This window comes from Ochotona princeps, chromosome 27, assembly GCF_030435755.1.
Source record: "Ochotona princeps isolate mOchPri1 chromosome 27, mOchPri1.hap1, whole genome shotgun sequence".
In the NCBI taxonomy this organism is placed as follows: domain Eukaryota; kingdom Metazoa; phylum Chordata; class Mammalia; order Lagomorpha; family Ochotonidae; genus Ochotona; species Ochotona princeps.
This window is the reverse complement of record NC_080858.1, coordinates 4997448-5021147: the sequence shown is the minus strand read 5'-3', so window position 1 is coordinate 5021147 and position 23700 is coordinate 4997448. Positions and strand designations below refer to the sequence as shown.

General features: G+C 47.7%; 2 protein-coding genes across 4 annotated transcripts in view; both read left to right on the top strand.

The window, feature by feature from the left end:
- The first annotated feature begins 289 nt into the window (after positions 1-289).
- Positions 290-8127, top strand: LOC131478091 (PIN2/TERF1-interacting telomerase inhibitor 1-like). Its single transcript, XM_058655674.1, has 2 exons — positions 290-886; positions 8069-8127. The coding sequence occupies exons 1-2, from the start codon at positions 397-399 to the stop codon at positions 8125-8127; spliced, it is 549 nt and encodes a 182-aa protein (XP_058511657.1). The 5' UTR covers positions 290-396.
- A 406-nt stretch (positions 8128-8533) lies between these two features.
- The window catches only part of BICD1 (BICD cargo adaptor 1), a 162023-nt gene continuing 146856 nt past the window's right edge, over positions 8534-23700 (top strand). For all 3 annotated transcript variants that reach the window (XM_058655878.1, XM_058655877.1, XM_058655879.1), the window contains exon 1: positions 8534-9187. In XM_058655878.1, coding sequence (XP_058511861.1) covers positions 8975-9187 — 213 coding nt within the window. In that variant the 5' untranslated portion in view covers positions 8534-8974. The remainder of the gene's footprint in view (positions 9188-23700) is intronic.

Here is a 23700-nt window from a genome sequence, read left to right as displayed (position 1 = left end):
AAACTGATTTGAGGTGTGAGTGATCCTCCTCGCAGGGCTGCCCGCACTTGCCATTGTGTGCGTACAGTGTCAGTAATGTCACTTTAATCTTTAAAAATTTTCCCATCCTTGCACTTGTTTCTCTGCCTTGAATTTCTGACAGAGACAAGAAGTTGGATTAAGTTCCGCTGAGGGCCCATTCCCACACCAGTGGGAAAGTCAGACACAGATTTATTTAGACAGAACACAGAGGGTCTCATAAAAAGAGACTCGGGGTGCGCTGATGACGTTCCTAGCACGCGCCGGGGACGGCTGCCGGCTGCCCGGCGTGAGAGTTTGTCCGCTTCTCCCTCGTCCCGGAGCCCGCAGCCCGGCAGTCGCCAGGTCCCAAGGCGCGGGGTCCCCCGGCTGTGCAACATGTCGATGCTGGCCGAGCGTCGGCTGAAGCAGAAGTGGGCTCTGGATCCAAGAAATACAGCCTGGAGCAATGATGATTCCAAGTTTGGCCAGAGGATGCTAGAGAAGATGGGGTGGTCTAAAGGAAAGGGTTTGGGGGCTCAGGAACAAGGAGCCACAGAACATATTAAAGTTCAAGTTAAAAATAATCACCTGGGCCTTGGAGCTATGATCAATAATGAGGATAACTGGATTGCTCATCAGGATGATTTTAACCAGCTCCTGGCTCAGCTGAACACTTGTCATGGGCAGGAAACTGCAGACTCCTCTGACAACAAGGAAAAGAAATCTTTCAGCCTCGAGGAAAAGTCCAAGACTTCCAAAAATCGGGTTCATTATATGAAATTCACAAAAGGGAAGGATCTATCATCTCGGAGCAAAACGGACCTTGACTGCATTTTTGGGAAAAGACAAAGTAAAAAGACTCTTGAGATTTTATTATTATTGGAAAGCCGGATATACAGAGAGAAGGAGAGACAGAGAGGAAGATCTTCCATCCGATGTTTCACTCCCCAAGTGAGCCGCAACGGGCCGGTGCGCGCCGATCTGAAGCCAGGAACCAGGAACCTCCTCCAGGAACAATATAAGGTGTTCTGCTAGAAGAGAGAAGTCTCAGCTATTGAAGATTTGTAGGTCTGGGAAAAATTACCTGAAAGCAGCTGTGATATTACAGTAGAAACAACAATGGACCACATGTCAGTGTTCATTTCAGTCTTGGACGTACCTTTGACTTTGAACTAAGTCTCAATTTCTGTGGACCTGCAAGTTCACTTCATATGAGAATATCATAAATGAATTAGACCCTGTACATCAGAGATGTAGGGAAAAAAATAAAAATATTGGACATAAAAAAAAAAAAAAAAAAAAGAGACTCGGAGTAAGCTAAGAGAGAATGGCTCAATAGCATCCCTGCTTAGATGAGACAGCCACTGGCCCTGGGTCCAGTCTTCCGGCTTGACAGTCTCATGGCCCAGTGTCAGACTGGAGTAGCAGGTCATCAGGAAGTAGCCCAGGACCTCACTTGGGATATGTAGCACACTCACAGAGAACCTGGGCACGAGAGGCTGTGAGTACCCTCCAGTGTTGAGATGATCGTTGTGTCAGGTAAACAGCTGAGGGTGAGACTGAGGGAGTGCTTTCCAGCGAGTGCCTGGCCATTATGTTTACTGTGCTGTTACTGAGTCCTGCATGCTTTAAGTATTATTGCATTAAGGTTAGGAATCGTGAAAACATATAATATGAAATGGTTGGTGAGGCAGCTGTAATCATAAACAAAGTAGGAAAAAAGTTTAGAGGGTACTTCAAAAATAGTATTTAAAAAAGAGTTATTTTGTTGCAATTTTTTTTTCAAACCCATGCTGTTTTTTTTTTCTCCAGAAAGTTAATTTTCCTCAAATTTTCTGAGAAGTTTTCACATATATAATCTCAGCAATGTTTAAAGTATATGCAAGTGTGGCCCTTTGGTGCAGCAGTTAAGTCACCATTTGGAATGCGCTCGTGCCATATCATAGAGGCTGGTTCAAGAGCCGGTTTCTTGGCTTCTGACTCAGCTTCCTGCAGATCTGCACTCCACGGGGCAGGTGGTAAAGGTGGGAGACCCTGGTGGGGTTTGAGGCTCCTTCCTCATCTATGGCTGGTATGGGCATTTGGGGAGTGAGCCAGGGGATGGAAGATTTCTTTGTTTTTTCTCTTTCATTTCTCTCCTCTATCACTCGTTCACTGCCTTTCAAATCTAATAAAAAGAACTTTAAAAAGCATGTATGAATAGAAAGATAAGACTCTTCAGTTCTTTTAAAAGCATTTATTTTTATTTATTTGAAAGGCAGAGGTAGAGGAGAGGAAGAGTAGAAAAAGAGAAAGGGTGGGAGGGGGAGGGAGAAAGATCTTCTATCCTTTGATTTACCCTCAAATTGCTACAAATTGCGTGTCTAGGCCAAAGTCAGGAGCTAGAATCTCCATCTGAGCCTCCATTGTGGGTGGCAGAGACCCAGCTACCTGTGCCATCCTCACCTACTGCTCCCAGGCTGCATCAGCAGGAAGCTGGATCAGGGTAGGTAGGACTCAAATCCAGGCACTCGGATACAGGTGAGAATGGCTCATGTGGTGAGTTAATCTCCACACCACAACACCCACCCTGATCTTAATACAGTATCTTACCGTTCTTTCTGTTTTTTTTAAACAATTTTATTTATTTTTATTGGAAAGGAAGGAGAAACAGAGAAAGATCTTAAATTCACTGATTCACTCCCCAGGTAGCTACAATAACTGGAGCTGAGCCAATTCAAAGGCAGGAGCCAGGAGCTTCTTCTGGGTCTCTCACTCAGGTTCAGGGCCCCAAGGCCTTGGCCTGACCTGCTTTCCCAGACCAAGCAGGGAGCTGGATGGGAAATGGAGCAGCTGGGACATGAACCATGCCCATCTGGGATCCTGACTTTTGCAAGAGAAGGATTTAACCACTAAGCCATTGTGCTTCCCCCCCCCCCCCTTTTCTTAAGCTTTCTTTCTCAGAAGGAATGAAAACAATGGAAAGAGCAAAGACACTTTTTAGGTGGTTGGAATACTTCAGAGAGAGGTGCCAGTGTGAGTTGACAATTGCTTGGGTCCTATCAAACTGAGGGGAAAAAAGAAGAAAATCAATGCTGTATTGATTTGATCTCTTTGGAGAGTGGATATGTAGTCATGTGGTGAAACAGACTGGGCAGGTGGGCAGCAATGGGCAGGCCTTTTAGAGGGGCCAGCAGACACACACAGGCCGATTCCCAGTGTTATTGGTGAAGAAGGAGAGCAGCTCTATGCCCCAGGAGAGGCTGAGGGCTGAGCCCTCAGCCCCCACCGGACAGATCCTCCCTGGCTTATGTCCAGCACCCCAGTGTGCTGCACTGGTTTCTTCTTGCAGAGATAGACACGACCCTGCTGCTTTCTCGCTTGGCATTGAACTGAGGGTCGCCCCATTGCAAGCCTCTGCTGTACCCCTCACTTTTTTATTTTAAAGATTTATTTATTTTTTTTTATTTTATTTATTTTTTTTTTAAAGATTTATTTTTATTTTATTTTTATTACAAAGTCAGATATACTGAGAGGAGGAGAGATAGAGAGGAAGTGGAGCTGCCGGGATTAGAACCAGCGGCCATATGGGATCAAGGCGAGGACCTTAGCCACTAGGCCACACTGCCAAGCCCGATTTATTTATTTTTATTGCAAAGGCAGATTTACAGAGAGGAAATAAAGACAGAAAGATGTTCCATCTGCTGGTTCACTCCCCAGTGGCCGCAATGGCCAGAGCTGATCTAATTTGAAGCCAGGAAATCAGGATCTCTCATGCAGGTATAGGGTCCCAAGGCTTTGGTTCATTGTCTACTGCCTTCCAAGGCCATAAGTGGGGAGCTGGATAAGAAGTGAAGCAGCTGGGATGTGAACTGGTGCCCATTTGGCACCCCAGTGCATGTAAGGTGAAGGTTTAGCCACTAGGCCATCACGTAATAAGCACCCTCTGGAGCCCTGCCCAGGACACCACTGTGACCAACGGGGTGGGGAGTTGGAGAGCATACCTTGTGGGCAAGTGAGGTTGAACTAGACAAGTTGGGACTGATTTTAATAGGTGTGGGCGTGCATACATACACATATATAATACTGCAAGATGTTAGACTGCTTCCAGGAACCCATGCCTTTCTCTTAGCTGTTTCTTAAATATGGGGTTGCCCAGGATCTATTCCCTGTTGTCCATTCTCTTCATTCTGTACACTCTCATTGGGCTGTCCCCACCCCAACACAGCTTTTCATATGCCTTACATCTCAAACTTCCAGCGTCAGTCTCCTTACAGAATAATGATGTCCAACAAACACATCTGGTTTCTTATACTACTAGTTTTTGGTTGTCACTTTTGTTTTTGTGTCTTTGTTGCTAAATCTTTGACAACTGTTGTTGCATCTCCACAAGGAGGGACCTGTGAGTGGTCATGGCAGGTGTCTGGCAGACACTGTTTGAGATGTCCACATACCCTGTTGGAGGGTCCAGGTGTGAGTCCTGGCTTCACTCGCGGGCGGTTTCAGCTTCCTGCTGATACCAGGAGACCAGAATGGAGTCTCTAGCTCCTGGCTTCTATCTCTCCTAGACCAGACATTGTGGGCTTTGTGGGGAGTGAACCAGCAGACAGAAAATCTGTCTCTCCTCTCTCTCTACCTTCCAAATAAATATTTTAAATTTAATTTTAAAAAAAGATTAGTTATTTGAAAAGCAGAGTTATAGAGAGATCTTTTATTCACTGATTCACTACCACAATGACCAGAGCTGGGCCTGTCCAAAACCAGCAGCTTCTTCTAGGTCTCCATGTGGGTACAGGAGCTCAAGCACCTGGGCCATGTTCTGCTGCTTTTCCAGGTGCATTAGCAGGGAGCTGGAGGGGAAGTGGAGCAGCCAGGACTGGAACTGAAACTCTGGTGTGGGGTTCCAGAACTGCATGCAGTGGTTTACCTGCTATGCCCTGTGGTGTCTGCCCCAAATAAATAAATATTTAGAAATAGAAAGAGATGGGAAAATGTAATTCCAACCTAAACTGAGTACCTGGAGAACACAGTGCCTTTCTAGAGAGCATGGGGGCTTGGCTGCCATGTAGCTAAGAAGCAGCTACAGCAAACTCATGCATCTGGGGAGATAGCAGCTTCTGGCTTCCCCAGACTCTATATAAAATGCCCTGCTTTGATCAATCAGCTTTTTCCAAAGGGAGGATACAGAAGTTGAATGAGGCGGCAGAGTAGAGAGAGCTCTGGGGACATGGTGCCCAGGACCCAGGTAGACCTCTGGGTGGAGGGTGGCAGGAACCACCAGAGCGTTCCCCACTGGGGACCATGGCAGCAGCTCCAGGGCTGGCACCTGTGCAGCCTGGTGACCAAGGCCTTCCCTGGGAGGCCATGATTGCATGCCTACTCACCTTGAGTTGCACCTGGAGTTTTCTGAGTGTGAAGAGTTCCTATCAGCAGAGTGGCTCACCTTAGCACAGGGTCTCCCCAGATACCTCCTGGGGCCATGGCGATGTCTGCTTAAGATTGTGTCCATTTTGAGCTTCTGCCTGGCTTCAGGCCATTGCAGGCTGGTTTCTGCCCTCTGTCCTACACAAGCTACTCTCATCAACAACGCCCACTTCCTTGCAGATAAGTCCAGGGTGTTCTTTGGCCTCTACCTCTGGGTGGCCCTGACCAAAGGCTCCCTCTTTTGTCCCCTTTCCAGTGCTTCTTCTTGCTCCCACCACACAGACCTGTCCCTCCCAGTTTCTTTGCTGGGTTTTTTCCTTGCAGCTTAGCCTTTCATAGGGGTACCTCAGGGCACAGCTCTATTTATATCATTCCCTAGGAATCTCATCCATTTCCAGGGATTGAAATATACTCAGGTGCTAATGATTTCCAGAGGAAAATCATTAGACCACCCAGGAAGTCTCGGCTTAATTCTGGCTACACATCAAATTGTCTGCTTAATATTTCCACTCAAGTATCTCCAGCAAGTCTCAAACCTTGCATGTCCAAACCAGAGCTTTCAGTTTCTAGGAACTGGCCTGCTCCTACCATTTCCCATGGAGCTAAAGTGCCCAAGTCAGGAAATTAAATGTCATTTTTGATTTCTTTATTTTCTCCCTATGCCACAGGCAGTCTTCAGTCAGATCCTAGTTCTCTACCCTGCCCCCACCATCTAGAGCCCCTCCTCCTTGCCACCAGCTCAGCTCAGACCACTGTGCTACTCTGCTTTTGTTGACAGTCACAGCTGCTCCTGACTGGTGACTTCATATCTATCTTTGAATACCTCCAGCATTTTTTTTTTTCTTGCAAGCAGTAGTGGTATTTTTAAGATTTAAAAAAATTATTTGTATTTGACAAGTAGAGTTACATTGAGAAAAAGAGAAACAGAGCTCTTCCATCAACTGGCTCATTCCTCAAATGACTGCAACAGTCAGAGCTGAGCCTATCTGAATCCAGGAACAGGGAGCCTTTTCCAGGTCTCCCACGTGGGTACAAGAGCCCAAGCACTTGGGCCGTCCTCGGCTGCTTTCCCAGGCCATAAGCAGGGAGCTGGATGGGAAGGGGAGCATCTGGGTCACAAACTGTCATACATATGGAATGTCACTGTTGTAGGTGGAGTCATATGGTATGTCACTGTGGCATGGCACTAGTCCCAGGAGTGAAATTCTTTAAAAAAATTTTTTTTGAGGATTTAATTATCTATTTGAAAGAGTCATGGGGATTGGGAGAGAGATAGACAGAAAAGATCTTCCATGTGCCATTTCACTCTTCCAAATGATCTCAATGGCTAGGGTCGGCACAGACCAAAGTCAGGAGCCTGCAGATCCATCTGGGTCTTCCTCTTTGGTAACAGGGACTGAAGCACGTGGCCCATCTTCTGATGCCTTCCCAGACACATTATCATGGAGCAGCTCACATAGGATGTGGCATCGCAGGTGGTGACCCACACCACAGTGGTGATCCTAGAAGTGATATTCATAAAACAAACAAACAAACAAATTAGATAATTTCCCAGCTAAAGGCAGGCCTGCCCCTGTCCTGAAAGCCTTTATTCTGACCTGCAAGGGAGCATGACGCCTGCGTTTCTCCCCGGGCTGCCTGCTTGTTGGGCACCTTGGGCCAGCTCCTTGGTATGTGCCCAAAATCTCAGCTCTTCTGATGTTCATTCTTTGTGCCATCAAAATCACACTTCTTGTTTTTTAGATAATAGATTTCATTTCTGCAGAGTGATCTCCACTGATCTTTCTTATCTTCACATTGCCCTTGCTTTTATTCACTTTTTAAATACACATGTACTGCTTCTTAGGTATCAGATAATACCTAATTACCACCATTTGTTAGTAGATTAAATAAATTTTGCTTGTAAAATTTTAAATTTTACTTATTTTAAATGTGTATGGGGGTGAGATAAAAGGCAGGGAGAGAGATGGAGAGAGAGATTTTGGCCACTGGGGCAGGTCTGGAAGCCGGCCCTATTAAGAGAGAGGGAAGGAACTAGTTAGCTCCATTCACCTGCCAGCCCAAGCCTCCCACATGTCCCTAAATTGCTCGTATTTGCTGTTGTTGCTCTGTTCTGTCGTCTCCTGTGCTGTTTTCCCTTGCTTTTAATCCGCCTTTGCCTTCATCTCCTCTGTGCCTCTTTCGCAGCACTCTGCACCGACTCCCGTGTTTGTCTTAGCAGCTTAAAACGCTTAGCTGCCGGGTTGTCACTAATGCATGCAAATAGAGTCAACGGAAGGATCCAGTTTTGGGTTCAAATTAAGGCGGAGAGAGAGTGGTTTCACAGAAGCAACCCTAAATTCATGATCAAGGATTTAAGAACTGGCAGACTTGGGACAGAGCAGTTTTTGGAGCCTTTCTTGGCCAGTTACAAATGCGGGATGGGGGACTTGGTTCCTGTCTCAAAGGACTGCAGAGCTGGGAAGGATACGGCTGCAACACACCCAGGACCAAGCTCTAGTTCACATGTTTACTGTAGGATCTTGTTGATTCCTTATATGGGCAATGCCATGTAGTCCTTATGCATTGAAGAACCAGCGCTTAGACGGAAATCCTAATAGGGCAAGAAGCGCATCTCCCTACCTAGAGGCTTACTAGACGCCTGTTTTTGTGGCATTTTTCTCAGCTGACATTGATTCTGAAATCAGCTGGGCGCAGAGATGCTGGGGTGCTGACGAGTCCTAAGGCTCGAGGGCGGAGGAGGCACAGAAAAGCGGCCAGAGAGGCTGGTGCCTTGGGATGCCTCTGGAAGGCTTTGGAGATAGCGGTTGTTGGGTGTAGGTGGCTGAGAAGGTGCGTGGGCGCCGCCTTAGGTTGGTTTGGGTTTCTTGGGAGGAGGCGCCCACTCAAGGCTCTCCGGAACTACTGGGGCAGGGGGGTACACTAGGACTTGTACAGCGACAATCCTGTTAGGGATGCCCGCCCCCCAGCGCACGCATCCCAGCTGCCTCCTCCCGGGCCCGGTGTGCCCTCCTCACTGAGCAGTTGGCGGCGCAGTCCAGTGCGCCTGCGGGAGGCGCCTCAGGAGCGCCCAGCTGGTCCTGCCCCTCCCAGTGTACCGATTCCGTGCTCCCTACCCCCCCTGGCGGCAGCAGCAGCGACCGGGCGGCACCGGAGGGCGCCGGGCGCGACTGCATCACTGGGCGCAGGCTGCTGCGGGCCCGGCGCGAGCAGGTGCAGCGCGGAGCGCGCGCCGCGGCCGGGAGCGACTGCAGTGGCTTGGCCCGGAGATATGGCGGCCGCGCGCCCCTGAGGACTACGAGCCCGGAGCCCCGGGCGCCTCACCCGGGCCATGCGGCGAGGCCCCTGAGCGCTCGCGGCAGGGTGGCGGGGGTGGGAAGGGTGGCATCCCGGACGCGGTCCTCAGCGCCAGCCACGGCCCTCCCTGCACTCGTGCCCTGCGCGCAGGGCCTCGGCTCCCTGGGGCGCGTCGCTGCGAGTCGCTGCACTTTGCCTGGCGTCCCTGCTGGCCCTACCGGGGTCTCCCCGCCGCCGCCGCCGCCGCCGCTCCTGTGCCTCGCGCGCCGGGGTTATGGCCGCGGCCGAGGCGCTGCAGTCGGCGGACCAGTACCAGGCCGAGATCGAACGACTGACCAGGGAGCTCACCGAGACGACGCACGAGAAGATCCAGGCGGCCGAGTACGGGCTGGCAGTATTGGAGGAGAAGCTGGCCCTGAAGCAGCAGTACGACGAGCTGGAAGCCGCCTACGACGGCCTTAAGCAGGAGCTGGAGCAGCTCCGAGAGGTGAGGGTGCCAGGTGCTGGGGCCCGGAGTGGGTAGGAGAGGCCGGGTGCTCATTGTGTTTCTAGCCGAGAAGGAGGCCTGGGGATGGAGGTGTCTACTGGGACCCAGGACAGTTCCTGCAAGGGGAAGGAGATCGGAGGGGGTCTCCAGGGCGACGTTCTGTGGGGTTGGAATGCCTGTGTCCAACTTCTTAGCTGCTGATGTCTTGTAAAAGCAGTGTCAGCAACAGTCCCGGGTTCGTGCCCCCAGGACACATGGTCCCGCATGTATATCTGTGTGTGGTGCTTCGACTTTGTGCTGGATGGGAGAGGGAGCTGTGGGTAGAAGAACTGGTCGACCAAGGTTGGGTTGGGTTGGGCTGGACACTCTTCCTTCTTGGCGGCTGGCCGTGGTGCTTCCAGTCCCTGGACTGTAGGAAATGTTCCAGGGGCTTTGCTGGCTGACCCAACTGCCTTGGGGTCACCGCTGAACCTGTCTGTACTGTGCAGGGTTTACGAGGTCACCCTGACCCGGGAGCATGGAGCTCACCTGCAAATGTTCCCGGAGAACCCATGGTGACTGTTGGTGCTGGAGGGGCGGGGGGACAGGGCTGCGTTTCGGACAAGCCCTCTGGCTGGAGTGTACAGAAAGCCAGAATGTCACCCACCATTTGTTTGGGATTTGTTGGAAGAGAAGCGTGAATGTCTGATTTCCTGTCAGATACTCCCCCTGTTTCTTGAGGGTGGTGGGGATGGGGCTATGAATGTGTGTGAATGTGCATACCACTTACTTTCCTCTGTGGCAAAGCTTATGTTTTAGATTTTTTTTTTTTGCATTTTAAATGTTAATTCTGTCCAGACAAATGACCAACTTTCTTATACAATAATTTTTTTCTTGGAAGCATCTAGTGTTGTTACAGTTAAGGAATATAGTTAATAAAAATGTCCAATCAACCAGACTTCTGGAGTACATGCTGCTAAACACCAAAACATGAATGTAGTGCTCTTGGCTAAAAAACCCAAGTGAAAATTACTTTTCATGTATTAGGAAGTGAATGTCTAGTTGGTTCTTTTTATTTACCACATACCTGTCCGTTCTTAGCAGCAGTTGGATCTGTTTATGTTTTCCGACTTGGATTAGATCTGTCTGACATATTTCACTGCGGTGACGTGAGCCCTGGTGGAGGAGGGAAGTGGAGTGAGGGCTGTAATTCTCAGAGATGCTTGGTGCTGTCCTCATCCACAAGCACAGCTCTGCCCAGTGTGGGGAAGTGGAAACCGGAGCTGGGAAGCCCTGGCCTCCATTTGGTGAAGTGGGATACAGCGTAACCAGCCATGGGTCCACCTTGATGTGGTTGTCTGTGGTCTCTAGAACACCATGACCACTCAAGGCCCAAATCTGTCATGTATTGGCTTTGGATAGACAAACAGCCTGGTTTGTGTTTGTCGAGTACAGCATGATGATTTCAAGTATGTACATACTATGGAATGGTTAAAACTGGATAACGGACGAATGCGTTACTTCACAGTTATTTACATGGTGGGATCACTTATCCACTATCTTTTAGGAATACAGTGTGTCATTATTAACTGTAGTCATCTTGCTTGCTTTAACTTATTCCTCCTATGTGAGTGAAGTTTTGGGTCCTTTCACTGACCTCTGTCCACCCAGCCTCCGCTCAACCACCCCAGCCCCTGGGGAATACCACTCCCCTTTCTTCCTCACACTCTCTCTCCCTCTTTCTCTTCCATTTATTTAAAAGGTGGACAGAGAAGCACCAACCATCTGCTGGTCACTTCCCGAGTACTCACAACAGCCGGAACTGAGCTAGACTGAAGCCAGAAGGTAGAAACTCAATCTGCATATCCCATGTGGGTGGCAGGAAATGGAGATAGAACTTGATCCCAGGTGCTCAGATATGGGCCGGGTGTATCCCAAACAGCAGCTTAAGCACAATTCCTGCCTCTGACATTTTCCTAAAAAAAATGGACTAGTATGGGGCAGATGTGTTGGGGCTGCCACTTGCAAAGCTGATATCCCATTTTGGAGCACCTGTTTTGAGTTCCAGCTCATTCTGCTTGTGGTTCAATACCCCGCTAATGTGCCTTGAGGCAACACATGATGGCTCACATTCTTGAATCCTTGTCACCCTGTAGGAGACCCATGTGCAGTTCCTGGCGCTTGGCCTCAGGTTAGTTAGAGCTGTTCTGGGTATTTGGGCAGTAGAACAGTGGATAGAAGATATCTGTGTCTCTTTTCCTCTCTCTCATTCTGTCTGCATCCCCCCAGTGTGTCACTGGGCCTTTTAAATAAATAGATGAATTGGCATTAAAAAAAAAAAAACTGTTAGTTTCATTGTAAGTTGTGAGAAAAATGGGGAAAATGTTTTGTAAGAATAATATAGTAGTGGCTTCTTAATAGAGAATAGTGTAAATGCTATTATAATTTTCTATAAAAATATTTTTTTCTAAAACATTTTAAGCAAACTTTGGTCTGTATAGCAGGAAGCTAATAAAAACTATATAGGATTATTATTGCCAAGTGATACTTATTTCTATATGCATCTTGAGTTACAGTTAGCATAATAAAATTATTTAAAGTTCCTAGTAAACCTGCTAATAGAATTACATGAAAATATGCTTTAGAATAATGAAACAACTACTATTCTTGATAACTTGATAGTGGGACTTGTGGCTTTCCCACTTTTGATGTGGTTTATGTGTTAAGCCCTGGAATGAACTAAAGCAGTCTTAAGGACTGTTTCCTGTTTGGAAAGTCAGTCTAACATCGTGGTGCAAACAGAGGCTTGCAGATGATGGCAGTGTGATGAGGCTGCTTTTGCAGAATGTATTCGCTGAGTGCTCTGACGGGTTCCCGATCAGGTTTGGGTGGTGAGTGAGGTGGTATCACATCTGGGAAGTCACGTGTGAAAGGAAGCTTTCACTGATTCTGAGGCTCTTTCAGCAAATAGGATTCACTGCAACATGAGCAGGCCAGTCTATGGGTGTGTCAACAGATAGCGACTGAATGGAGTATGGGGTGGGCGTTGGTGGTTGGCATGTGGCCCCTAGCTCAAACTCTTTCAGAGTGGGCACCAGGTGATGTTGCCACCGCCTTCCCAGGCTAGGTCCTGCTGTGATCGAGGCTGAATCGTGTGTCTGAAGATGTGCCCGATCAAGAGAATGGGTGCATCCCTTTCCTTGTTACTTCTTCCTGTTGGTCCAGTTGCTTTTGCTGCTGCCTGCTGTTGTGCCTGGTTCTCTGGACTGCTTCACTCTGCTCTCTGAGGAACAGGTTGCAAAGCCAGGGACTCAGTGGTTTCACCAGGATGTCCAGGAACAGTGTGTCCCGTTGGGGACCGAACACAGGTAGTGCCTGAGGGACAGTCAGGTATGTTGTGTCTGGGATCTGTGCGCTGTCACCCAGGCCAAAATAACTTCTACACTTGATCTTAGCCAAAAGGCCAAGAAGCGATCCAAAATAACTTCTGAAGGAGAGTCCTACAAAGCTATGGGGCACAACTTGAAAATGTAAAAATCCTTCCATGTCATGTTCATGTTTTTTTTTTTTTTAAATTGTTTATTTTTTAACTTAAAACATGATAGCAAAAGCAAAGGTTGAAATGTATAACCTGTAGTAGGGTTGGAAAGACCTGTGGGGAAGGGATGAGTCAGCATGATTGCTGGCGCTTTAGGGAAGCCCTGCTGAGAGCTGTGGGGAGCGAGCTGAGCTGGGAGCTCTCCGTGAGTTCTCCGCTCAGACAGCGTGGGCTGTGTGGGCTGCTACCCGGCACATCCTGTGGGGAAAGCCTGGGTGGTTTTGCAGGTGATGGCTCAACACTGCACTCACTGGAAAACAGTATAAGCTCTTCTCCCTCGTGTCCTTAGGAAGACTGTGGGCTCGTTTGCATCTGTCTGTTCTAAATTATAAACTTGTATGAGAAGAAACCATTTCCAATCTGAATGGGCATCAAGAGAAAGTGAAGGCTTAATCAATTCATTGAAACTGTAATGTTAACATCTCTCTTAATGTTTTCAAGGAGAAATACTCTTATTTATATCACATTAATATCACATTAACTTAAACATTTTAGATGTTTCAACCTGTGTGTTGAAAGCTTCACCCCACAACCTCAGCAAGCAGACTCAGTTACAGTTTTGCTCAATTCTGTCTGTCTTATTTTTGAACCAGTCCCTCAAACTTGTACCATCCCTCCTTTCTGTGTAAACTCGAGCTCTCGTCTCTGGTGAGAGATTTCTCTGTCAGATATCCTTTCACAAGACTGTCATCTTTCATCACATTTCCCATGTTTACAGGGACATGGATAGCAGACAAGTGTGAAGATGAGAATTTCCTGCTTATAAATACTCTCTCATCATCATCGCTTTATTTATTTTTAATTTTATTTTTGATGATGTTCACATATTTTGTTATGTGAACTGGCTGGTGTTGCGGCTCAACCCAGCCTATCCTGCACCCCATGCTGGTTTGCATATCTGCTAGTGAGTGCTATGGACTGGCCCAAACTGGTTTGCCTTCATACCTGACCCACACATACCCTGGTGGGTATCAAACCTGGCTTGGTTTGGCTCCCAGCTTTGGTTCTTATGCTCACCTGCAGTGACTGTGTCCTGACAGAGGAGTTCCCCAAGCCCCATCAGGTCTCTTCCCACTGGCATTCCTTGCACACACCAGTGAGGTTCCTTCGGCTAGCCTGACTTAGTTCACCTCCTGGCAGGAACAGTAGCCTTGCCCAACTAACTCACACCTGTTCCAGTTTTTACTGTTGGATGCTGCAGCCTAGACACAGTTGGTCCATACCCAGACATAGATCTCATGTGGTTCAGTGGGAGCCGAGACCTAGTCCAGCCCATCCTGCACCCATCCTGGCTCTCATGAGCACCAGTGAGTGCTAAAATCTGGCCCAGTCTGGTGTTCCCCAGACCCAGTCCACATCTGCTCCTAGGGAGGTTGCAGTCATTTCCAGTCCAGATTGCCACCTCCATTCCAGCTCTCATGTTTACCAGTGGGAACCACAACCCAGCCAGGGTCTCCCCTTAGCTCCCAACCAAGCCTGTTCCCAGACACAGATCCTGCACATACCAGTGTTTGCTCTGACCCAGCTTGGCATAGCCTATCCCCCGTCTTGGCCTTTGCCATTGGATGCTGCAGCCTGACTGTCCTGGCCAGCCCCTAGTCCCAGCTCTTACTTGTGGGTGCTATAACCTGGCCCTGTGCAGTCTGCTCCCATTCCTGACTCATGCAAACCAGTAGGTGTGATATCCCAGCCTGTCATTCCTGTACCTGCCAGTGAGGCAAGGTTGGCCCAGCACTGCCTGAACTACCCCTCACACTTGCCGACAGGTAGAGCTACCTTACCTGGCCTGACCCAACACCCAGGCCTGAACCACATGCTCACCAGTGGGGGCTACAGCCTACTAGGGGAATTTCCCAAGTTCCCCCACCAGGCCAACTCCCAGATTTCACATGTACCAGTGAATGCTAGGCCCTTACCCAGTTTAGCCTGCCCCCTCTGTTCCAGCCTTTGTATGAGCTGGTGGATGTTGCAGCCCAGCCCATCCTACACCCTATTCTTGGGTGGATGCTGCAGCCTGGACCTGCCTAGCATTTTCTCACAACCCCAGTATCCATGAGTATCAGAGGATTCCGTGGTCATACCTAGCTCAGCCCATCACTACCCCCAGCTCTTAAACTAACCAGCGGAAATTGCAGTTCTACAGGGATGGACCCACATATCCCTCACAGAATCTGCCCCCAGACCTAGTTCTCTCACATGCTGGTTAGTGTCATGACACAGCCTAACATTACCTGTCTCCTGTTCCAACTCTCACTGGTGGATACTGTGAGCTAGTCCTGCAGGTAGACCCCCAACCCTAGCTTTAGTGTGCACCAGAGAGTGGTGGTTAGTTATGATCCATACTAACTAGCCCAGCTGAGATCTCCCATGTGTGCTGCTGTATCTGTCTGACCCATAGAAGTCCCGCAGCTTCCGCCCTCCAAACCACTTGCTTGCCTGCAAGTATAGCAGCTTTGTCTATGAATGTCCCTCAGAAGTCAGTCCTCGCCTGCAACTTATTTCCTGAGAGGTCTTCTCTCCCACACATCTCCTTCACCGCTTTCCTGATCAATCCACAGACTATACACATGGAGAGATACCAGGCTTGCTCTGCCTACCTGGATGGAAGCCCCAAGTCTCCCTAGACCCCTGTTGGCACCATCCTTCTGGCCCCCCAAAAGCCTGCACCCCATGCAACCCACAGACAGCCAGCCCGCATGGCAGCTGCTGGCCATGGAGCATGAGTACTGCTCACAGCAGAGCCTCCCGTCATCATTTTAAATGCACCTGTTCTGGTCTGAAGGCCAGAGCTGGGAACTCCGTGGGTGGCAGGGACTTGAGCTGTCAGCATTGCCTCCACCATGCACATCAGAAGCGGGGACTGTTTGCGGAGCTCAGGTACTCTGATAGAGGACACAGGTGTCCTAACTGATGCTTTAACCCTGGGCCAAATGCCCACCCCTTGAGTACTTTTAAAGGAGGCATAAATTGCATGACAAATCTAAATGCTCAAGTCTCAGTGTAATAAAAGCAAATGAACAATCTGTGCATTTGTCATTGTAAACAATTTCTAGGATATGGGATGTATGAACAGTTCAAGTTTTTTTGCCAGTTACCTCAATTGCATTCTGAATTAGGAGCAATGCAGACTTGCAGGACGGAGAAGCTGGCCAGCTGGAGAGGATGCGGGAGGGGTCCTTGGGGCAGGTCCTTGGCTGACCTCAAGGTTGCCCGGCCAGGGGCAACAGCATTCGCCAGTCTCTGGCTGGCTCTCCGAGGTGCATTAGTAGTTTTCATTTCAGTGGGGGCTTTTCCCACCTTTGGTCAGAAGAGTGGTTGTTAAGTATTGCATTTGGTAATTATGATGATTGATTACCATACTCCAAATTAGATAAAATCATATTTAAAGGAATAATTTCCCATTCCTCTCCTTTCAGTCCTGTCTGTTGTTAACACATTGATGGGTACTCTTTTGTGCTTGTGCTAATTACTTTCACACACACTGCTCTTGTGCTTTTGTTTTCCAAAAAGCCGATTTAGCCACACATACCACTCTGCAACCTAGTGCTTTTAGCTTAGTAGGCAGTATGTCTTTCATTTTGGTTTGATATTATCATCTGAGAAGCAGGGAGAGCTCCATTCACTGGTTCGCTCCTCTAAATGCGTGCAGTGACACTGAGTGGGCTGGACCAGGGTCCAAAGTTGTGAACCAGACACTGACTTCAGGTCTTCCCTGTGGTGTGAGGAGCCTGATTACTTGAGTCATCATCACTGGCTCTGACTGTGCATGAGCAGGAAGCCAGACCTGGTTACTGAACCCAGGCGCTCCAGTATGGCCTGTGAGCATTTTTAGCACTAGGGCAATGCCTACCCCTGATGTGGCCTTCTTAGCGAACCTGTTTCTTGCAGGGGGCTATTTTCATTTTATTTGAAAGGTAGAAAGAGAGGTCTTCTGTTGGTTTTTTTTCCAAATAACCAGGTCTGGAGCAGTGTCGAAGCTAGATGCCTGTAACTCAAGCTGGGTCTCCCACGTTGGCTACAGCACCCCTATTTCCTCCCAGGATGTGCATTCGCAGGAAGCTGCATTGGAAGCAGAGTGGCTGGGACTTCACCCAGACACTTGTATGTGGAATGTGGATGTCCCAAGCAGCGACTTATCAGTTGCACCAAACAGTGGCCCCACGACACTGATGGTTTTTATTTTTATTCATTAATTATTTTTTAATCAATGTTTTTTTCCCTTAAAGATATATTTTTATTTGGAAAGGCAGATTCACAGAGAGAGGGAGAGACAGAAAGATCTTCCATCTGCTGGCTCACTCCTCTTAAGGCCATGATGGCTGGAGCTGCACCGATCTGAAGCCAGGAGCCATGAGTCTCCTCTGGGTCTCCCACATGGGTGCAGGGTCCCAAAACCTTGGGCCATCCTCAGCTGCTTTCCCAGGTCACAGGCAGGGAGCTGGATGGGAAGTGGAGCAGCTGGGACATGAACCGGCTCTCATATGGTATCCCGGCGCATGCAGGGTGTGGGCTTTAGGCACTAGGCTACTGTTCTGGGTCCACAGTGATAGTTTTTTAAAAAATATATTTTATGTACTTGAAAGGCAGAGTGACAGATACGGATATGCAGAAAAATATATAGAGAGAGACAATTGGGGGGAGCTCTCATACATTGATTCACAGCAGTAGGCGGCCAGAGCCAGGAGCCCTGAACTCCGTCTGGGTCTCCTACCAGAATGTGAGGGATTGGAACATCCAGGTTATCATCTACTGCCCTCACAGGGTGCAGACCAGCAAGAAACTGGATCAGAAACTGAGTAGCCAGGGCTTTAACCAGCACTGTGGTATGGCATGTGGTCATCTCAGCTGGTGACTTAACATGCCGTACCACAGCGCCAGCCTCCTGGCACTGCTGTCTCAGGTGTGGGAGGATGGGACTGATAAGAGCCTAAAACTAGGGTATGTCTAAAGAGTGGGTGACCCTGGATCAGGCGTTGGGAGAAGTGCCGGAAGATTGCTAGGGTGATAAATGAGAGGCAAAAAGTGTGATGAGTGGTGTTGAATGAAATCAGTTGCCCTGGGGCAGGCCTGTGTGATGATGCCAGGGCAAAGATGGGCAGCTCTGTGGATGAACTGGCAGTGCTTCTTCTCCTGGTCTTGCTGGCTGGTGCTGGAGGTCCATGTGTCAGCATAATGCTTGGCTGCTGTCCGGGGCCGGCAGGAGCCGGTCCTGCAGTGTGGCCACATCCTGTCCATGCCCGGCCTTGGTAAGGGGCCAGGATGACTCAGGCGCTCAGGCTTAAGGACCGTGTTCCATCTTTGCCTTCTGACAGAGGCTTGGGATTGTTGATAAGGATGCTGGCCAGCATTTCCAACCGGCATGCTGTGCCCATCCAATAAGGCAGAAGAGGGAACAAAAGAACACATTCAGCAGAGGGGTTCTTGCTGCCTCAATGGTGGGCCTGTGAAAGGAGCAGCTGGCATCTTCTGCTCCTGGGATGTGTTAGTTTCCGTGAAATTAAGGTGTTAGAATAATATTTGATTTTTATCAGATTTAAATTTCTGAAATGCTTTGTTTTAGAGCTATTGATTTTGCTTGTTTAAAGGATTGGTTTGACATACAGAGAGAGATGTTTGTGTCTGCTGGTTCATTCCCCAAATGGCTGCAATGGTGAGGGCAGGACCAGGCTGAAGTCTGAAGTTAAGGTGCTTGTGCAGGGAGCAGACTTGGAGGCTGAACAGCCGGGAATCGCCTGCTGCCTGTATGGGTGTCACAGGCAGTTGCTTAGCCTACAGCACCATGGTGCTCCCTGCACTGGCCACTGTATCCATTCTGGTTTTCAAATAGTGCAAAAATAATACTGCTTGTTTGTACTGATTTTTTTTTTGTACTGATTTTCACCTGGGCTTTGCTCTCAGTGGGATGTGCTCTCTGCTGTTTTCTGTGCTCTTCTTCCTATTTTCTCTCTGGTCACTCAATTCTCAGGATAATCTTCCATTTTTGGTGGTATTTATTTATTCATTTGGTTTTGGTCATTTGGAAAGCAGAGTCTAATACACACACACACACACACACACACACCCCTATCTTCCATCCATTGGTTCATTCTCCAGATGTCTGTAACAGCCAGGTCTGGACCAGGACAAAGCCAGAAGCCTGGAACTTCTTCCAGGTCACAGAGAACTTTAGAAATGTGAGTGTAAAGGGAGATAGATGCATTTGGGCCAGATGTTCAGAGAACAAATCTATGAATTGGATTTTTTTTAAAAATATGTATAACTGGAGGGACAAAAAGAATGCCATCCATCATTTTGTTTTGTTTTTCCTTTTTTCTTTTTTTTTTTTTTTGGTTCTCTTTTGTTTTTTTAAAAACATTTATTAGAAAGGCAGACTGGCAGAGAAAGAGGAAGAAGCAGAGAGAGAGAGAAAGAGATCTTTTATCTTCTGGCTTACTCTCCAAGGCTGGGCCAGGCAGAAGCCGAGAACTTCTTCTGAGTCTCCCAGTGGGTAGCAGCGGCTCTTGCACTTGGACTATCTTTAGGTGCATTAGCAGGGAGCTGAATCAGAAGCAGAGCAGCAAGGGCTTGATGGCGCTCTGAAAAGGGATGCTGTCTGCCTTCCTTCTGGGCTACAATGCTGCCCCCTTGCTGTATTTTTCTGATGTCCTTTTACAGGTCTTATGGAACTGAGTCAGTGGGTTTGTTCTGGTTGACTGATTTGTCCTTGACTTCAGAGGGCAAGACAGAGACTCTGAGTCAGATCAGGGTTAAAAAAAAGAACTTCGTAGTGATGGGATGAGGCCTCCTCCTTAGTAAGCAGTGCATCCCTGTCGCCATGTGTGGAGGGCCGAGGCTTAGAGAGGGGCTTATTTGCAACCCCTCTTAGGTGCTTTGCCTGCTGGGAGCTTCCTTACTTTGACTTCTAGTACAGGTGTCCCATGTAATTTCATGTGTGTGTGGTTGGTTGGTTTTTCCTTCTTTCCCTATGATCAGTCAACAGTGTTTATAGTGTGGTTCAAGAGCTGTGCTAAGTGTTTTGTTGTTGTTCTTTTTTAATATTAATTTTTGTTATTAATTTATTTTTATTATTTTTTCCTTTTTATTTTTTTATTTGTATGCTTAAATTTTGGCGTTTTTAAGTGACTGAACATTTGCATTGTTTTTAAAGTGCTCAAAAGCTTATTTTGATTAATATTTTGCTTAATTTTTGGAAGAAAGCTGATAGGTAAGACCTTGAGATGGAGCATTTAGTGAAACCGTACATTTTGAAAAAGATCTGCATCTGAAAAGTGAAGATACAGAGAGTGAGACATCCACGCAGAGAAATTGATCTCCCATCTGCTGACTCACTTCCCAAATGACTGTAATAGCCAAAGACAGGAGTCTGGAACTCCATCTGATTCTCCTGCACGAGCTGTAGGGGCCCTAGCACTTGGGACATCTTCTACTGCTTCCTCAGGTGCATTAGCAGGGAGCTGGGTCAGAAACAGAGCAGCTGGGACAATAAATGGTGCTCTTAGGCGATGCTAGTGTTGAGGGGGGAGCATCTTCCTGCGTGGTGACAGACATATATGGCTCCCTGTCGCTGAGATGCTTTTTCATTTATTGTGCCCCTTTTTCTTTCTCTTTGCTATTTTCGTTTGTCATTTTCATTCATGTGAAAGGCAGGAGGACAGAAAAACAAGGCACACAGAAACGTTTTTGTCTCCTGGCATTCATTCCCTGAATGTCCTCAACAGCAGGAATTGGGGTGGGATACATAGGAGCTGAAACTCAGCCCAAGACTCCCGTGTGGATAATGGGGACCTAGCCATGTAAACCAGCGTTGCTGCCTCCAGGTACACATTGTTGGGAAGCTGGAATTGGAAGGAGAACCTGGACTTGCACCCAGGCACTCCATTAGGGGATGCAGATATCCTGAGTGGTGTCCCACCTGCTATGCCAAATGCCCACCCTGTCTTGCCCATTTTTCCAGGGGATTGTCTATGTTCTTCATACTGACTGTGGGAGACTATATCTGTGACTGTGTTCTGTCTTCAAAGCCCTTTCCAGTTGTCGATTTGGGGGCTGTCGTATCTTAGTGAGTGGCTTGTCCTTTCATTCCTTCTGTGGGCTCTTCTGATGGGAAGAAATTTGTTCAGTTGATTTGTCTCATTTTGGTGCTTATAGGTGATGCTTTTTAATTTTTGTTTCAGAAATCACTACTGTGAACACATAAAACCACTTAGCTTTATTGTTTTCTTAATATATTATGGTATGTCCTTAAAAGATTTATCTATTTTTTAAAATTTTGTTTAAAAGGCAAAGTGATATAGGTGTTCCCTTCTTAGATGGCTGAAAACAGCAAGGGCTGGACCAGGCCAAAGCCAGGAGCCTGGAGCTCCATCTGGTTCTGATATACGGTGGCAGGGGCCTAGATACTTGGGCCATCTTCTGCTGTTTTCCTAGGCCATTAACAGGAGGCAGGATTATAGGCAGAACAACTGGAGTTTGAACCAGCACTTGCATGGGATGCCAGCATTGCAGGTGATGGCTTAACCCTCAATGCTACTCCACATTTTGTTGCCTTTGAACGAGCATCTGCTTAATTTCAGTAAGCATCTGAAATCTCATATCCTCAACAGCTCTGTAAAAATCATTGCTTTGGGTATTTTCTATCTACCATAATCATTGGAAGAAAACATTTCTACATTAACTTTTCTACTGTGTAGGTATAAATAGTACAAACATCATATAAAATTTAAAACTTATGGAAAATGCTCAGGTGAAGTCCTAAGCTGAAATGATTTGCTTTTTATCACTTTGCATTGTTACATTTTTAGTATTATGAAAAATGTAATTATTCACACTTTATTTTTTTAAAAGATTTTATTTTATTTTTATTGGAAAGTCAGATATACAGAGAGGAGGAGAGACAGAGAGGAAGATCTTCTGTCGGATGATTCACTCCCCAAGTGACCGCAATGGCTGGTGCTATGCCGATCTGAAGCCAGGAGCCAGGAACATCTTCCAGGTCTCCCACATGGGTGCAGAATCCCAAGGGGTTGGACCGTCCTCGACTGCTTTCCCAGGCCACAAGCAGGGATCTGGATGGGAAGTGGAGCTGCCGGGATTAGAACCGGCACCCATATGGGGTCCTGGCGCGTTCAAGGTGAGGACTTTAGCCGCTAGGCAATGCCTCTGGGCCCACACCCTTTACTTTAAAAAGCAATTACTGTGATTTGTGTTCAGATAGTTGTTTTAAATGAATAAAGGGTGCTGTACCACGTGCGCAAGTGTGTAGAAATGGAGTTCAAATTGCTGCAGACTTTGAGGATGTGATTTGGCCATGCATATTGAGTAGAAATTGCACGCAGCGCCTGGGACTGGTGGTGCCATACAAGCATAGTCATTGTGTATCGTCCCCAGGAGCCAGTGGCCACAGAGAAGCACTGTTTAGCATTTAATATTAAATCTAGACCTGATTTAAAGACTGAAATAAGAGAGATCGTGTATTTGCTGGTTCACTCTCCCAGATGATTGCAACAGGGAGTCAGGAATTCTATCTGTGTCTCCCATGTAGGTGGCAGGAACCTTAATACCAGGGCTAGCTTCTGCTGCTTTCCCAGGTGCATCAGTGGGGAGCTAGGTCGGAAGTGGAATAGTTGAACTTGAACCAGTGGTCTGACGGAATGCTAGTGTTATGGGTAGCACTTAAATTACCATGCCACACTGGCCCCACTAGACTCTGTTTGAGACTAGATGATGAATGTGTTGAACGCAGAAGCAGTATAAGTATATACATGCTCTGGTTGTTATTCCATGCTGGTTCACTCCCCAAATGCCCACAACAGCTAGGATTGAGATAGGCCAAGCCATGAACAAGAAATTCCACCTGAATCTCCCATGTCAGTACCAGGAACTCAAGTAATCGGTTGTCATTGGCTGTCTCCCAGAGTGCATTAGCAGGGAGCTGGCATGGAAGTAGAATAGCTGGGACTTGAAATGACACTTTGGTATGGAATGTAGATGTCTCAAGCAGGGGCTAAACCCACTGCACCACAGTGCCTGCCCCGCACATACATCTTTAACGTGTCTTTCCAGGATTCTATACATTCTAAATAGAATTTTATTTTTAACATCTAAGTGTAATCTTACACATCCCACTTGCCACTTGTCTCTTAGCCCGCTTCCCAGTCTTGGAAAGTTTTGGTTTAGTACTCTTCAAAGTGGCCTTAAAAAAGGGTTCTAAAGACTTATTTCATTTATTTGAAAGGCAGAATTAGAGAGAGAGAGAGAGAGAGAGGGAGAGAGAGAGAGAGAGAGAGCGCCAGAGAGGTCTTTCATCAGCTAGTTCACTACCCAAATGGCAGCAATGGCTGAGGCTGGGCCAGCCAAAGCCAGGAGCAAGGACTTCTGCTGTACCTCCATGTGGATACAGGGACCCTGGAAACTGTCACCCTCTGCTGCTTTCCTCTTCCCAGGTGCACACCCAGGGACCTGGGTAGGGTAGGAAGTGGAGCGGGAACTGGCACCCATATGGTATGCTGCTGTACCACGGCGCTGGCTGGCTGCTGTTTCTTTTTTTCCCCTCCCTTTCTCTCCCCTCCCCTCTCCTCTCATTCCTTCCTTCCTTTCTTTCTTTTCTTTCTTTCTTTTTTTTTTTTTTTAAGAAATGTTATCCTTTTGATGCAGTATTTTCAGCTCTTTTTCAAAGTATGTGTATGAGCATTTTTGACAAAAGTTGTGTTTATTCTGTATCCCAGTGGAGTCAGGACTTAGTACTCTCACCATGAAGCTGCTTCCCACCCCACGGGCCCCTGTGGCACTTGGGCACAGGTCCCTCACTGCTGTATGAACTCTGATGACGGGGGAGTGGCACCTTTGCCCTGAAGGTGACTAGAAGTGTCCTCGTGAAAACATCTCACATCTTATGAAAGAGTTAATGATGACTTAGGACCTTCCAGGAACCCCATTG